Source organism: Neolamprologus brichardi, chromosome 11 (assembly GCF_056152115.1).
Source record: "Neolamprologus brichardi isolate AB-2024 chromosome 11, ASM5615211v1, whole genome shotgun sequence".
Taxonomy (NCBI): domain Eukaryota; kingdom Metazoa; phylum Chordata; class Actinopteri; order Cichliformes; family Cichlidae; genus Neolamprologus; species Neolamprologus brichardi.
In genome coordinates, this window is record NC_142114.1 from 3,638,940 (window position 1) to 3,653,393 (window position 14,454).

Below are 14,454 nucleotides of genomic sequence, written 5' to 3' on the forward strand. Positions count from 1 at the left end.
GGTTGAAAGACTTGGAGCAGACTTTTGTGGATCAGGGAGAAGCATTTGCGAGCACATGTGCCATCTGCTGGTCAAACAGCAGATCCATATATACAAGGACTCAACTACTTATGATGCCTTACTTAAGGGCTTTATTGAACCATTTCAGTCTTTGTCATAAAAGAATCATCTCTGGATAATATGTAGTTGTCTTACAAATGTTTATAGGATTGTCCACCTTTTCCTTTACCCTAAAACACTGCTCAAAACTTCCCTTTTCACTGTGCAGAAAATCGTGCAACTGTAAGGAGGCAGCTGAGGCTCTGGAGATTATATTCCACTGCGTGTCATGTTTTTATGCATGCAGGCTTTATCAGACATCTTCCTCGTCATTCCAGTTTGTGTGCATCTGCCATTATTCACACAAAACATTTCATTTTATCACCCATAATAAGAATAAATGGCCATATTCATTGCAGTCACGTTGTTGTTTCAGCTCGACGATCGTATCAGGGCAACAAGGCAAAACATGGGCTCCCAAGCATGTATCAAACTCAAACAAAAATGAAACTGAATGACTTTATTTTTTATGCATTTGTAAAGAAGACATTTCTTTTTTGCCTACAAAACATTACAAAAAAAAAAAAAGATTACTCAGCCCACACATTTGCTCCCTTTAGTCTTCATCACTGTGATTCTTTCGTGAGGTGTGGTGCGACCGTGAAGCATCTACAGCACCCACATTTAGTTCCCATGTCTCCACTGCTTCTGCAGAGAGGCTGAGAAGAATTCAGGCCAAGTGAGATGGATGTTCCCAGGACCCCCTTCGTATACTGCTGCTGAAGGGGTGACCGCTTTCGTCCTGTTATTTGAGCTTTTCCATTTACAGCTCCATCATTTCCTCTTCCACAGTCTTTCCACTGGTTTCAACATACCTCTCTTGCACCCCGAGAGTACTGGTTGGTTAAATGTTAAGGAAAACCTGACAAACTACACATAGATCGGCTGTTATTTCTTGGCATAAGAAATCCTCTCAGTAAAACTGTAAACACTATGATACTATTATGCTTTTCAGACACCTCCAGTAAATCTTTATATTTGGCATCAAACCAGATGAGTCACTGTGAGTCACCACGACGATCAGGAAAGGATACGAGTTGAACTGGAAGTCTGCCCCCACAGCAGCTGACATCATGGCCTGCAGATTCCTCTCCTCCAGGTCTCCAAAGCAGTAGCCGTTGGCCTTGTCCACTGCTCGTAAGACCTGAATCATGCTCTCTTTGTCCTGGAAACCGAAAAAGAGAAGTGCTTGATCCGGGGCTTTCCCACAAAGAGAAACTACCCACTGATCCCCTCAAGTGAGATTCACTTTAGAAAGAGGATGACAAAGCCTGTTTGAAAATGTGTAAGCACAGATTTTTCAGATTCTTCTTTGTGTTATAAAGTGCTGACATAATGACATAAGCAGCACGCACATGCAAAGCAATAAATCCTCAAACTTCGCTGACCTCTAACACTTTGCAGCTCTTTCTCAAAGTCGAAAGCTCTTTTATTTTTGGCTGCTTTAGGCACCATAAGTGGGTAACCAAGGTAACTAATGGCTGCTTAAACTAAGAACATGTACAAAGCATGTGTGCCAACCTGCCTCACGTATAACTTGCTGGTGCCACATGCAGTGATGGCACATGGTCTAGACTCCTGTCTCTGTGCACACACAGGATCAAATCACTCTTTATAAAGAAGCGATGTCAGGGAACGAGTGCAGAGTGCAGACAGCCCTCTGCCCCAATCCATCTGCACAAAATTGATCCAACCTTCAATTTGAAACGCTAAAAGCGATTTATGATTTAACGGTTCAAACAATGAAATATGAGGCATGTGACTTTTAGAAATACTTAAAGGGCTAACGGAGACGAACCGTGACGTCTGGTCAGTATGGATGCTTTATGACTACTTCAGAAGAAAGTAAAGAACTCTTGTTTTGCACTCAACATCTCACAGAAGCATGACGCAGATACATTAATTAAGTAATAACAATGAAAATTTGTTGAGTTCACTGGCAAGACATGGCATTTGTTTTTATGTGTACTCTCTAGACCTGTTAGTGGTCCACACAAACTGAACCCATCCATCCATCCATCCACACACTCTCTTAACCACTAATCCAATTCAGGGTTGTGTCAGGGCTGGCACGTATCCCAGCTATCACTGGATGGGGTACATCCCAGACAGGCCCCCAGTCCCTGACACAGAGACAGACAATCTTTGGACTGTGGGAGGAAGCTGGAGTACCCAGAGAGAGCCCACGTGAGCACAAAGAGAACATGCAAACTGCACACTGAAAGGCTCCAGCTGGCCGTCAGGTTGGAACCAGGAGCCTTTTTGCTGTGAGGCGACAGTGCCACCCCCCTGTTAGTCACTCAACATTAGAGCAATGTATTAAACATTCCACTGGTCTTTAACCAACAAACTCCCCAGTGCAAATCCCATGTGATGTTGGCATGTGTGAATAAGGCAGGCAAGCACATCTGAGCAGACTGAGACTCTGAGAAAGGACACCTGTGGAAATTATCACTACTAGATTCTCCCCAAACTGCCAGAACTTCATGTGTGAAAGCAGCTTATTTTATTTATTTAATTCACCAAAGCATATTCTAATTTATTGGGAGTTAAACAGACATTACTGGCTCTTCTTTTGCAATTGATACCAAAAAGCAGCGCTGGTACCTGTACATTGAGAGGGACAAAGGACACAAGGCTGTAATCTTGTACGACCTCTGCCAGCTTTTCATTTAGGTGGCGGAATTTTTTAAAGAAGGGGTCTGCAGCCAAGTGATCGAGAAGATAGGTCAGATCCATGACCTCTGTGTAGAAGTCAAGGTTGAAGGCTGGAAAAGAGTACAAGACAAATGTTACCAAGGATGATGATGAAAAGCAACCAGTTGTGAAATTCAACAACTCAGCTGGCAATCAATGCCGGTATATATTTTTTTCTTTCATCCTACTTTCTTAGAAGGGAAACAAAGAAATGTGATTTCTAAAAAGACCTTTGATGTCTTAATCTCACTGTCTTAGAACATTTATCCAGCACAAATCAATGTGATTCATCAGATAATCTCTGACTACAGCCTGTAAAATCTGTTTAAAGCAAACCCTTATTAACTCACCCAGCTTGCCATACTGCTCCATCAAGTCCATCTTGGAGAGAACGTTGACATGGGGAAGCTCGACATGCAGCATCGTAGACAGCGAGGTGCACAGCACTGAAATGAACTTGGCTGGATCAGCACAGTAATGCGAGTCCACGAGGTGCACCGCTGTGAGCTAAAAGAGAGGACATCAGCCCTAAAATTCATCTTATGATGTTAATATAAATTCACCTTGTTGCGTTAAAGCTGTGTCTACATGATGGTTGTATGGGTAAGGTAGGAGCTGTGAAGGCTCAGCAGACATACAATAATTATCTAATGATGAAGCTCACCCTGAAATTCCACTTGGCCAGCTGTGAGAAGATATTCTTCACTGAGTTCTGGTGGGTGTAGAGCTCCACCTGTCCAGGACAGTCAAACAAGAAGTAGCAGTCACTGTACTGTTTCAGCTTCTCCTCCAACCAGTCCAGATTTGCTTCCACGTATTCCATGCAGTAGAGAAGTCCACCATTGGGCCCCAGCTTTAAACCTTCCATGACATCGTCCAAAGTCACCAGCTCTGAGATATCTACCGCACAGGAATAAGGTATCCCTTCATTGGCTGGATCCATGTTCACAACCACCACCTTGCGTCCCAGGTGAGTCAGAAACTCTTGCATCCCTTGGCAGTAGGTGGTTTTCCCCGAACCCGGGGGCCCAATAACCACCTGACCGAAACGCAGGGAGGGTTTCGCTTGTGTCTGCTTGGACATGGCTCCAGACTCGCATTAGATGGTGCTAGGATGTCCTGTGCAGGGTACTAACTGGGGTTTTGGCTGGCAGGGTCACAGGATTTGGTATCAAGAGTTCAGTTTTTCTTCCACCAACTACATTAAAAACTTATTAAACACTAAATAAACCTGGACCTGCCATCCACTCCGGTCAGACAAGACTTGTACAAAGTAGCTATTTAAATGTTTATGTACGATAAATCGTAAGTCTACTCAAAACATATGTGCAGGTCCTTAATATAATGTTGACTTTCACTGTAAATTACAGCAATACTGACTGATATTTACCGTTTGCTGATGCTATATTTACATGCGTATGGAAGTCGCTAACACATGCTAACGCTACTCGGAAGTATATCCAAGTTACGTAACTGGCGTGTCAAAATAAAAGCCGGTTGTTAACATGGCGCGACGTGCAGGACTAATTTCAGACTACATTTTTTTCTAAATCATCTCATCCTTGTTCAAACACCACATTATTCCGTCATTAATAGCTTGGTACAATTCATACACATGTGTATAGGTAATATAGGAAAACTAGATTTTGTGTGAGATTAAAAATTAGAGACACTAATCACATGAAAAAAGGATTTTAACGTATATATATATAGAGAGAGAGAGAGATACAGATATAGGTGTGTGTTTAAAAAAAGAGTTCCATGATGTTAAAATGGTTTTAATTAAATTTTATTAAAGTCATCTTTGAGATCTTTGTGGGCCAATGCTGCCACCTGGTTGCCACCCTCTGTACTTCATACTTGTGTTCGGCTGCCGTCTCAGCAAGGTATCGCCTCTGTCTATGTCTTTGGGTTTATCATACACTGTAGTTATATGATAATCTGTTCTGGCCTTTTTTATAGGATGTAAGACCAATTTCTCTCCATGATACCTGCAAAAAAGAAAAGGAAAAAAACAACACAGCATCAGCATCACCTACCTCACATACCAAAGCTTAAAATTATATTAGCATATATTAGCTGTTAAGCTGCATCCACACTGGAAGCAAAGTGAGTGACATCCTGCAATTTCAAGTGACTAAGGGCGGAATAACTGCTGGCGTTGGGAAGTGGGTTGGATGTAAAATTAACTTCTTTTAACTTCCTCCATAAGATCGAAACAACTACCAATGAGACTGAAGAATAGCAGTATTGATTGACACCTGAGCCTTCAACAAGCGACCTGCCATCAGCTGGAGAGCAAAGTCTATCAAAATCTTCCGTTGATTGTGCTCATGCTCACCCAAAGCCTCTTTTACAGTTGGGATGTTGCCCGTCATTTTCAAGCGCTTCAGAAATTCCAATCTGGCTGTTTCCCAGGCCTTCACCTTCCCTCCATCCATGTTTCTCCATCACACGACGCCCAAAGCCCTAATCAGAGAAAAAATATATGTGCCGTTATCTGATGTATAACAAGAGGAAAGATTACATTAAGTTATAAGTGATGGCAACCTCCTCACCTTAGTGAACCTCTCAAAGCGGCCAATAGACTGATTGTGCCCCGATCCATCTTCACGACCCTCCCTCAGCCTCTTTTCATACCGCATTGTGACGTAATCTCGAGCATCCATGTCACCTCCATCTGTAAAAGGACTTGGTTATAGGAAATCTGACTCTGCATTAATAGAGCACAGTTTAGTTAATTAGGGTAAAAAAAAGTTACCTTTATCATAGTAAACACTCATGTCAACATCCCAGTCATCGGCTGTTTGTTCATCAAAGTCTGAAAAACGAGAGAAACACATGAATGTAGTCACACAGTCGCTGTTGTTTTGTTAGCTATTTGTTCATGATGTAAATCTCTGGTTACACCACATCCCTCTATTGAATTGAGATCTGGTGACTGTGCCATTTGAGAACAGTGAACTCATTGTCATGTTCAAGAAACCAGTTTAGTGATGATCTCAGTGTTTTCATGTGGCTTGTTATCCTGCTGGAAATGGGTACACTGTTGTCATAAAGATGGATGTTCATGGCGAGTAGCAACACAAAAGTAGATTGTGACATTTAAATGATGGTCAGTTGGTACTAAGAACCCCAAAGTGTGCTAAGAAAATATTCCACACCCCAGCAGTTGACACAAGGCAGGATGAATCCATGCTTCCATGTTGGTTACTCCTAATTCTGATGTTCCGATGTTTCCAACGTTTTTTCCAGTCTTCTTTTGTCCGGAGTTATTGAACTTTTGTGAACATCAGTTTCCTGTTCTTAGAAGACATCTGCTGCTGTAGCCCATGAGCTTCAAGGTTTAACATATTCAGAGATGCTGTTCTGCCCCCCTTTTTTTAACAAGTGATTATTTGAGCTACTGTTGCTTTCACTCATAAAGACGTCTGGCTGTTCTCCTCTGACACCAAAGGAGGCATTTTCACCCACAATTTGCTGCTCACTTTATATTTGCTTGTTTTTGGACCGTTTTCTGTAAACCCGACAGATGGTTGTGTGCGAAAAACGCCGGAAGATCAGCAGTTTTTGAAATACTCAGACCAAACTCAAACTGTCTGACAGCAACAACTATGCTTCAAGTTATTTAAACCAGCTTTCTTCCCTATTCTGATGCTTGGTTTAAGCTTCAGCAGGTCGTCCTCACCAAGTTTGCATGCCTAAACTCATTCAGTTGCTGGCATGTTGGCTTGGCTGATCGAATTTTTGAATTAGCAAGCTACTGAAGAGGTGTATCTAACAAAGCGGCCAGTGTGAGTATATTTGCAATTATCTTTTAATGTATGTTATTGTAGAGCGGAATTTGTTTGTCAGCATCTCGACTGAATTGATTTCTTAACACATACAGACACTTTCAGTTTGCCTTTCCACACCTATTTTACCTAAAGTTTGCTTAATAACCTGCACACCCCATTGCTTGTTTATTAACACAGTATAGTATGCAAGCTTTTTTCTTCAAAGTGCATTAGTGTTTTTGGTGCCTACCTCCTTCTTCCTCTTGCCAGTACTGAGCATCAGTGTAGAACACCAGACCTGAGCCTCCTTTTTCCCACTTCAGCTCAATCTCTTCTTCAAACAGTCTCTCTTTGATTCGCTCCTGGCTTGTTACATCGTCATGCAAAGCCTCGTGGCGTTCCCACTCCTCACAGCAGTCATCGTCCTACAATCAATCACATGAAGAAATTAGCAAACTACAATAAAGGGATGATGATGATTTTAGTTAGGCTGCGCCTAGTGGACAGCCGACACAAACTAAAACCAACACATTTATCCAACACGCTGACAGACAGCTGGTTGACAGGTCTGAACTGAACCTACATCATCAGCATTCGACTGCGCATCCTCTTCCTCTGCGTCTTCCTTCTGTGCTTCATCAGCCTCAGTGGTTTCTGTGTTATCACCCAGCTGCCTCGATCCTAAGGATGAACCAGGCAAAGTACCTGGTCCTGATATTTCATGTCCAGCAGCTGTTAATACAGTCTCTTCTGTGGCTGGAAGTGTGCAAGTGTCATGGTACTGGAAGGGCACGTTCCCATAGCGACGGTTGGAACTGGTCTTGGGGAAAGTGAGCCCCAGTTTCCGAATGAGGCGTGGAGGCAGGCGACAGGCTTGGATGAGCTGGAGAAACACTTTTACGGGTGTGCCCACATTCCCGTTCTGCATCAGAGCAGGTGGATTCAGTTCGGAGAGGCTTCTGAGGTCGGCCTCTGTGAATCGCTCTGTTAAGGAAACGCGGTGCCGCTGTTCATACTTTGTTTTATAGGGGAAAGATCCGTCATCTGAAAGAAAGAAAAAATAATAATACATGTACAAACAGTGACAAAAACCACATGATGTGAAAGGTTCGTGCATCTCTTACTTCTAGGCTGGGTCATTGTAATTCCTTACTGTCAGGTTCTCCTAAAAACTTCTCATAAAGCCTTCAGTGAAAACCAAAACAAAACAAAATGCCGCAACGAGAGTGCAGACAGGCACTAGAAAGAGAGATCATATTTTTCCCCATACTGGCTTCTCTTCACTGGCTTCTTGTTAAAACCAGAACTGAATTTTAAATCCTTTTCCTCACATACAAAGCCTCCATCTTATCTTAAAGACCTTACAGTTTAATATCATCCCAGTAGCACTCTCAGCAGGCTTATGATTTATGGAGTTTCCAAAAGTAGAATGGGAGTCAGAGCCTTTAGCTGTCAGGTCCTCCCCAGTGGATCCAGCTCCCAGTTTGGATTCAGGAGACAGACACCTCTTCTACGTTGAAGGTTAGGATTTAAACTTTCCTTATTGATAAAGCTTATAGTTAACATCATAGTCATATTTTTTTTTTTGCTACAGGCTCAAGGTGCTGGGCTGAGGCTTCCCATGATGCACTGAGCATATAGTCTCCATTCCCCATATGTTTAATATGCCACTACTGCATGAGCTTAACTTTTTTTTTAGTCCTGCTTGTTGTCTATATGCTCCAGCCTGAGCCTGGTTCAGCTGGAGGTCTCTTCCAAATAAAATCAAGTTCTTTCAGACACCAGTATAGGAGACCCGTGTGCCATAACGCTATTGCCTAAGAGAGGCCTAAGTTCAAATCTGCCCCACGGCCATTTACTGTGTGTCTTGCCCATGCTCTTTGTCCCAGCTTTCCTGTCTTCTCTCCAATAAGTGCTGCCCACGGCAGATCTTTTGGAATCTCTCTCCAACACTGTGGGGTGACTGTAACTTGAGAGGTAGAGCATGTCTACTAATCAGAAGCTTTGATCCCTGGCATACAGACTGGAGAAGTGTTACAATACTGACTTGTATTTTGAGCAGCTTCAGCAACTAACAAAGTTTCTCTCATCCATCAGAGTGTGAGTGTTAGACAGAAAGCAATTTAAAAAGTGCTCCTATGAATTGGTGAAGGAGACAAGCTGTAGGAAGCACAGCAAGTGTTCATGTAGAAGAAAAAAGTTAAAGTATATAAGACCCAGCCAATTGTAATGTCTGTCTTCTTCTTTCAGCTGCTCTCCTTAGGGGGTCACCACAGCTCATCTCCCTCCATCTCAATCCTGTCCTTTGCATCTTCTTCAAGGGATAGGAGATGGAGGCAGATGCTACCTTACAGTTAACAGCAAAATATACCTTCACCCATGTCAGCTTCACAGCCACAAGGACAGATCCAGGAAATCATCCTGGAGGTAATACGTTTTAATAATTCTCCACATCTTTTAAAATTCAGTTTTGCTTTGTTGATTTAAAAGCATTTCCCCAAATATAAGATAAATAAATAATTTCTGATTTTTATAATTCTGGCTGTGATTTTCTTCTAAGGCTCACAACAGAGGCACAGGAACTACAGCTTTTATCACTGGATGATAACTAATACTCCTCACCATGACCTGTCAATGACTAATGTGTCATGTGCTACATTAATACGTCGCATATGACATTATTCACCTTTGTCATTGGAAACTTTGACTCTCTTGATAACACATCGTCTTGCCAGCCAGTTTCCCTTCGCGTCGATCCAGTGGTTCCCCGCATACATCCTCACGAACCTCTCAGCGTCCTTAGCGCGAACTGAGACGATGCAGCAGCACGACCTCACCGCCGGCTTTGACTCGGCTGTGATCTTTGTTAGCTCAGCGGACTCCGAAGATGAGGAACGGGGCTCCGAGTCATCTCCAGACACCGAGCTCTCAGGCGCTCCGGACTCCCTGAGAACCTCCGGCCTGTGTCGGTAGTGAAAACAATGAAAACCTCCGCTTTCTATGAACTGACTGAAATAATTCCTCAGGTCCGCTGAGCGAAACGCGACAGGAATGCTGGTTATTGCAAAATACACCGGAGGGTCAGCTTCAGCGTCCGCCATGATTGTTTATCTTCAGGAACGTTTGTAAATGACGTCATATCCGCTTCCGCAGACGTTACAGAAGTAAAGCTCATCAATTCATAAACGTTCATTAGTAATAATTACAAATAACAATTATTAACCATGTCAAAAAAATCATAAAGTATTCAACTTAAACGCAAGAAGACATCTTGGCAAAACCTGCAGGAACTTTTTCAGGGAGTTATTTGAAAGAATTATCTGAAAATAATATTTCGACCTTTTTTCTAAAAGTCGGAATATATTATAGTTTAATTCGATTTTAATCTCAAAATGAGCAATAATATTTTTTTCTGCGCAATTTTTAGGTGTTATGAGCAAAACATTTTAATTAATTAAATCTGATTAAATAAAAACAGCCCGGGAAATCCCTCCTTTTTATTCCCTTTTGCTGAATTCTCCATAATAATTAAATCTAGGATATCTGAAGAGCATATCTCTCGTCTTAACGTCTTTTCTGAAAGTACTTTTTCTCTTTCTACTATTGCATATGCTGTTTTTCGTTTTATGAGACTGCTGCATTATATTGTTTATGCATGTTTTACGGATGTAAATGTTTAATGTTGAGCTCATTTAAGCTTGCTTTTTTATAATGTGCGTACAGTTTAATATACATCAACACATCATAATATATATGAGTGTTGCGTTTATAGCGTCCCTGACCTGTCAAAGCCTGTCAAAGGCTGACTTTTAAGGTAGCTCTTAAAAGTCAGCCTTTTTTATGGACTCAGAAAACAGCCCCGTTTACCTTTGAACATAGCTTGTTACAGCCAAGACCGTTTTTAACTCTTTATATATCAGAAGGAAAAGGCTCTCAACCCATAAAGGAACACGTCCTCATTCAGTTTAGCAGAAAATATCAAATTAAAAATCACAGAATCCAGAGATCCACAGTTTTTCACTGTAATCTCAAAATTTAATAAGTGGCTGTCAGACAAATGCAGTGGAGTAAAGGAAGGAGTACAGAAACGGTTAGCTCAACTTTGAATGTCAGTATTTAAACATTTATTTATTTAGTGTACAATGTAGATACAGTGGACATTCACATGTACCAGCTTGTGTGTGTGTGTCTGTCAGTCACAGGTTTCAGGACCCCAACACCTGACTACAGACAGACAGAAAAAAATAAAAAGCATTTTTCATAATCAGCTTGAATTCAAAGTCCAAAACAGGAACTAACAGAAATACAAATAAACATTAAAGAAAGAAAAGCAGCAATATAAAAATAAAACTAATGCAGGGACCCAAAATACAATCATCACAAAAATCCAGACCATATCCAAACAATCACCAGTCTTGATCCTTTTTATATTTTCACTGTGAAATCCCCCCCGACATCCACACCGCCAGTAACCAGTGCTGCTCAAAATATATAATCAGATTGCTTAAAATCACATATTGGGTCTTAATGGTTGGATTTTTGGTGTTTAAAGTCTGTACATAAATGTGCTGTGTAATTTGTGGAAAACAAAGTGATGCAAGATTGGTCAGGAAAATCCAGAATCATAAACATCAAGTTAAAAAATTAGAGCCCAACCAACAATAATACCGTCCGCTCGATTTTACACAGGTCAGCTGGTTGCTGTGTTTGTGGCATCCCAAACAGGTAAGTTATGAACACAGAAGTTGCATTCAGATTCCTTCAAATGCTGCTAACATTGTTAATGTTGTTTATGTGTCTTTACATAGTTGATCGGTCTTTCTCCAATTTTTCCTTTAGTTTTAAAATGTTCTTTTATCTGCCATCATACATGCCAATACCGATAGCTCAGTAAATAGACCATTGGATTACTAGAACTGCTTAAGCATTGTCTTAATGTTTTCATACAGTATATATTATAAGAGGTCACATCAAAGTGGCATCAATGTGCTTTGATAGACAACAGGTTTAATCATGTCTCACTTGGTTGCACAGGTATATTTTTTTCACACTGACTATAAGTTGCCAATTCTGCCTCTTTAATAATGGTCACAGTAAAACCTTCATTTCATTAGAAATACACCAAGAGTTGTTCAAAACTGTTTAAGTTAACATGACTAGTAAAAGGGTAAAAGAGAAAGAGGCAGCTGAGAAATATATCTAGTCAGAGTTCATTAACCCAAAGTTAACCCTTGCTTTGTCCTTCACCTCAGCTTTTATTGTTGTATTTTTATAGTAATGGGCAGTAAAACTAGACTCGGGTGTCTGGACTCTGACATTATGTCACACATCATATTACACACACACCGTGCATTAGTCATCATCCTCCTGATTAGTGGAAGTTCAAACAAATTCTTGAGAATGTGCATGTGTGAACGTGTGTGATGTAAAAATAAAATAAAAATTAAACAACAGTAGATGTGGTTAATATGTGATTAGATCATAAAACAGCCACCTAACTCAAGAGATGAACCTGTGTTGTGTGTACACGCAGACAGCTAAGCAAAGAACCAATTTTAAGTGGCAAAGAACACATGATTAGTTCCCACTTGTTTAGTCAAACTTATGCAAAATGCCAAAGATAACACAATTTGAAATACATAAAATAGTATTTGCACACCAACAAGGACATTCAAAACTTGGCATATCTCAGCATGGTGTGCAGTGTGTCCTTAAAATTTCAGTGGTGTTGGGGATCTTTTCACAATTGGTGAAATTATGAACAGTCAGATTTTGAACGACCATTCAATAACACGTGGAAAGCATCTGATTGGCAGTAGCTTCATTTTTCATCGTGACAATGATCCCAAAACCAATGCAATAAAAGCTTTGGCATACTTTGCAGTTAATTATTTGTAAAAAATGTTTGGGATCATGTATGATTTTCATTCCACTTCTCACGTGTACACCACTTTGTGTTGGTCGTTCACGTGGAATTCCAATGAAATTGATTCATGTTTGTGGCTGTAATGTGACAAAATGTGGAAAAGTTCAAGGGGGCCAAATATTTTTTACAAGCCACTGTATACAAATATATCCTGCTGCAGCCTTTCAGATATTAATGAAACAAAGTATTTCAGTCTATTTGTTAAGGAATACACAGAAAAAGAAATCAAACGTTTTAAATGCATGAACAGATTCTAACATGAAGCAGGTATAAATCAAAAAATTTGCTGGGTGTCTATTATATACAGTCCCGATCAAAAGTTTAAGACCACTTGAAAAATGGCAAAAAAAAAAATCATATTTTGATGTTTATATCTTAACAAGGTTCCAAGTAGAGCTTCAACATGCAACAAGAAGAAATGGGAGTGAGATAAAACATGTTTATTGAAAACAACGCTTAAACTGAAACAAGCTGTTTTACAGCTGATGAAGGTTTATGACCACGTGCCTTTAAAAGGCCAAATCTGTGCAGAAATGTGGATTCATTGACATTTTCTGTCAGGTAGTCACACTGTCATAACGTTCTGAAGGCAAAGGCAAAAAAAAACTTTCTCTTTTTGAACGTGGTCGGGTTGTTGAACTGCACAAGCGGGGTCTCTCGCAGTGCGCCATCGCTGCTGAGGTGGGATACAGTAAGACAGTCACTTCTTAAATGATCCTGAAGGTTATGGAACAAAAAAGTGGAAGACCCAAAAAAATTTCACAAGCACTCAGCCAGAGGATCCAGTTGACTGTCCATCAAGAAGCTGGATGATCCTCGACCCAAATTAAGGCCGTTACTGGTGCCAACTGCAGACCCATAAACATAAGATGGCATCTGAGACTGAAGGGCTTCAAAAACAAAAAACAACTTCAAAAACATCTTTAAATTTATTTTTTTTTTTATTTCACTGCAATTAAAGTTCAGTGTGTATAAAAATGCAATTTCAATCTGAATTTTTATTTTTGAGTGATTCTGGGTTTTTTTTTTTCTTCTCCAGAGTACATGTTCCCATGAGGCCACCCTGTGTGAATCATCTTTGGGTTGATGACCTTATTAAAATGGAACCAGGCAAATGAACCTCTGTATTAGCAGTAGGTCAAGGCCAAAAGTCATGTTCAACACATGACGTCCATCATGCACCCACGTGGTAGCACGGAGCTGCTGCAACACGGAACGTTCAGTGGCCTGAAAAAACTGGAAGCAGTGGAAGTTCAGTCAGTCAGTCAGTCAGTCAGTGTTTTGGGAAAACTGTGAAGATGAGTCTGAGCCACTTGTTGACTCATATTCCCACAAATCCAGTAATGCACTTACAGTAAAGTGTCCCAATAAATTCTTTTAAGGTGCATGAATATTGAAGATATTAGGAAAACAGTCTTCAGCTCCTGTCTGTGACATCATACTTCATCACCATCTTGCTTCCCTTTACTCCGAACACAGTGGTTGTTCTACTTATAGTATGAAGGACGTTTCGTTTTACTGTCCTGGCAGAGATAAACGTCTGTCCTCCGTGCCCGTCTGTGCCTGCTCCAAACCTCTATAAACACGGGCCTTATCAAAAGCATTTACAACTGTCAGCATGCTTGATGAAGCCTGAGGGCTGCTGAGTGCATTATAGGTCACTTCCCTGAAGGGAGCGCGCTCTTGAAGGTAACCCAGTGCGTCTTATTGTGTTTTGAAGCTGTGGTCAATTTCAATTAGGCTTCTGTGAGTACGGACATTGAGTCCCATATGATTGATATGATGCTGTCCATCATATGAGATCACCCTGGGAAAAAAACAGGGCTGTTAAAATTTTTCATGTATTCTTTCAAGGAATGAGTAAAGGCATTGATAACATAAAACAAATATTCGGTGACTGGCGCTGCCAGTTGTGTCTGCTGTGTAATCTCTTTATTGCGGTCATTCACTTTATGG

The 14,454-nt window shown here is 40.8% G+C and overlaps 2 protein-coding genes across 2 annotated transcripts; both read right to left on the reverse strand.

The window, feature by feature from the left end:
- Nucleotides 1-157: 157 nt before the first annotated feature.
- gpn2 (GPN-loop GTPase 2) lies at nt 158-4,245 on the reverse strand. The gene is made up of 5 exons (XM_006795905.3): nt 3,461-4,245; nt 3,147-3,303; nt 2,707-2,867; nt 1,134-1,264; nt 158-935 (listed from the first exon to the last, which is right to left on the reverse strand). The coding sequence occupies exons 1-5, from the start codon at nt 3,878-3,880 to the stop codon at nt 863-865; spliced, it is 942 nt and encodes a 313-aa protein (XP_006795968.1). The 5' UTR covers nt 3,881-4,245; the 3' UTR covers nt 158-862.
- Nucleotides 4,246-4,575: 330 nt separating this feature from the next.
- On the reverse strand, nt 4,576-9,689 carry gpatch3 (G patch domain containing 3). The gene is made up of 7 exons (XM_087847981.1): nt 9,259-9,689; nt 7,156-7,616; nt 6,823-6,997; nt 5,558-5,617; nt 5,355-5,476; nt 5,138-5,265; nt 4,576-4,787 (listed from the first exon to the last, which is right to left on the reverse strand). Exons 1-7 carry the CDS (start codon nt 9,671-9,673, stop codon nt 4,595-4,597), a joined length of 1,554 nt encoding a protein of 517 aa, XP_087704107.1. The 5' UTR covers nt 9,674-9,689; the 3' UTR covers nt 4,576-4,594.
- Between the last annotated feature and the right edge of the window lie 4,765 nt (nt 9,690-14,454).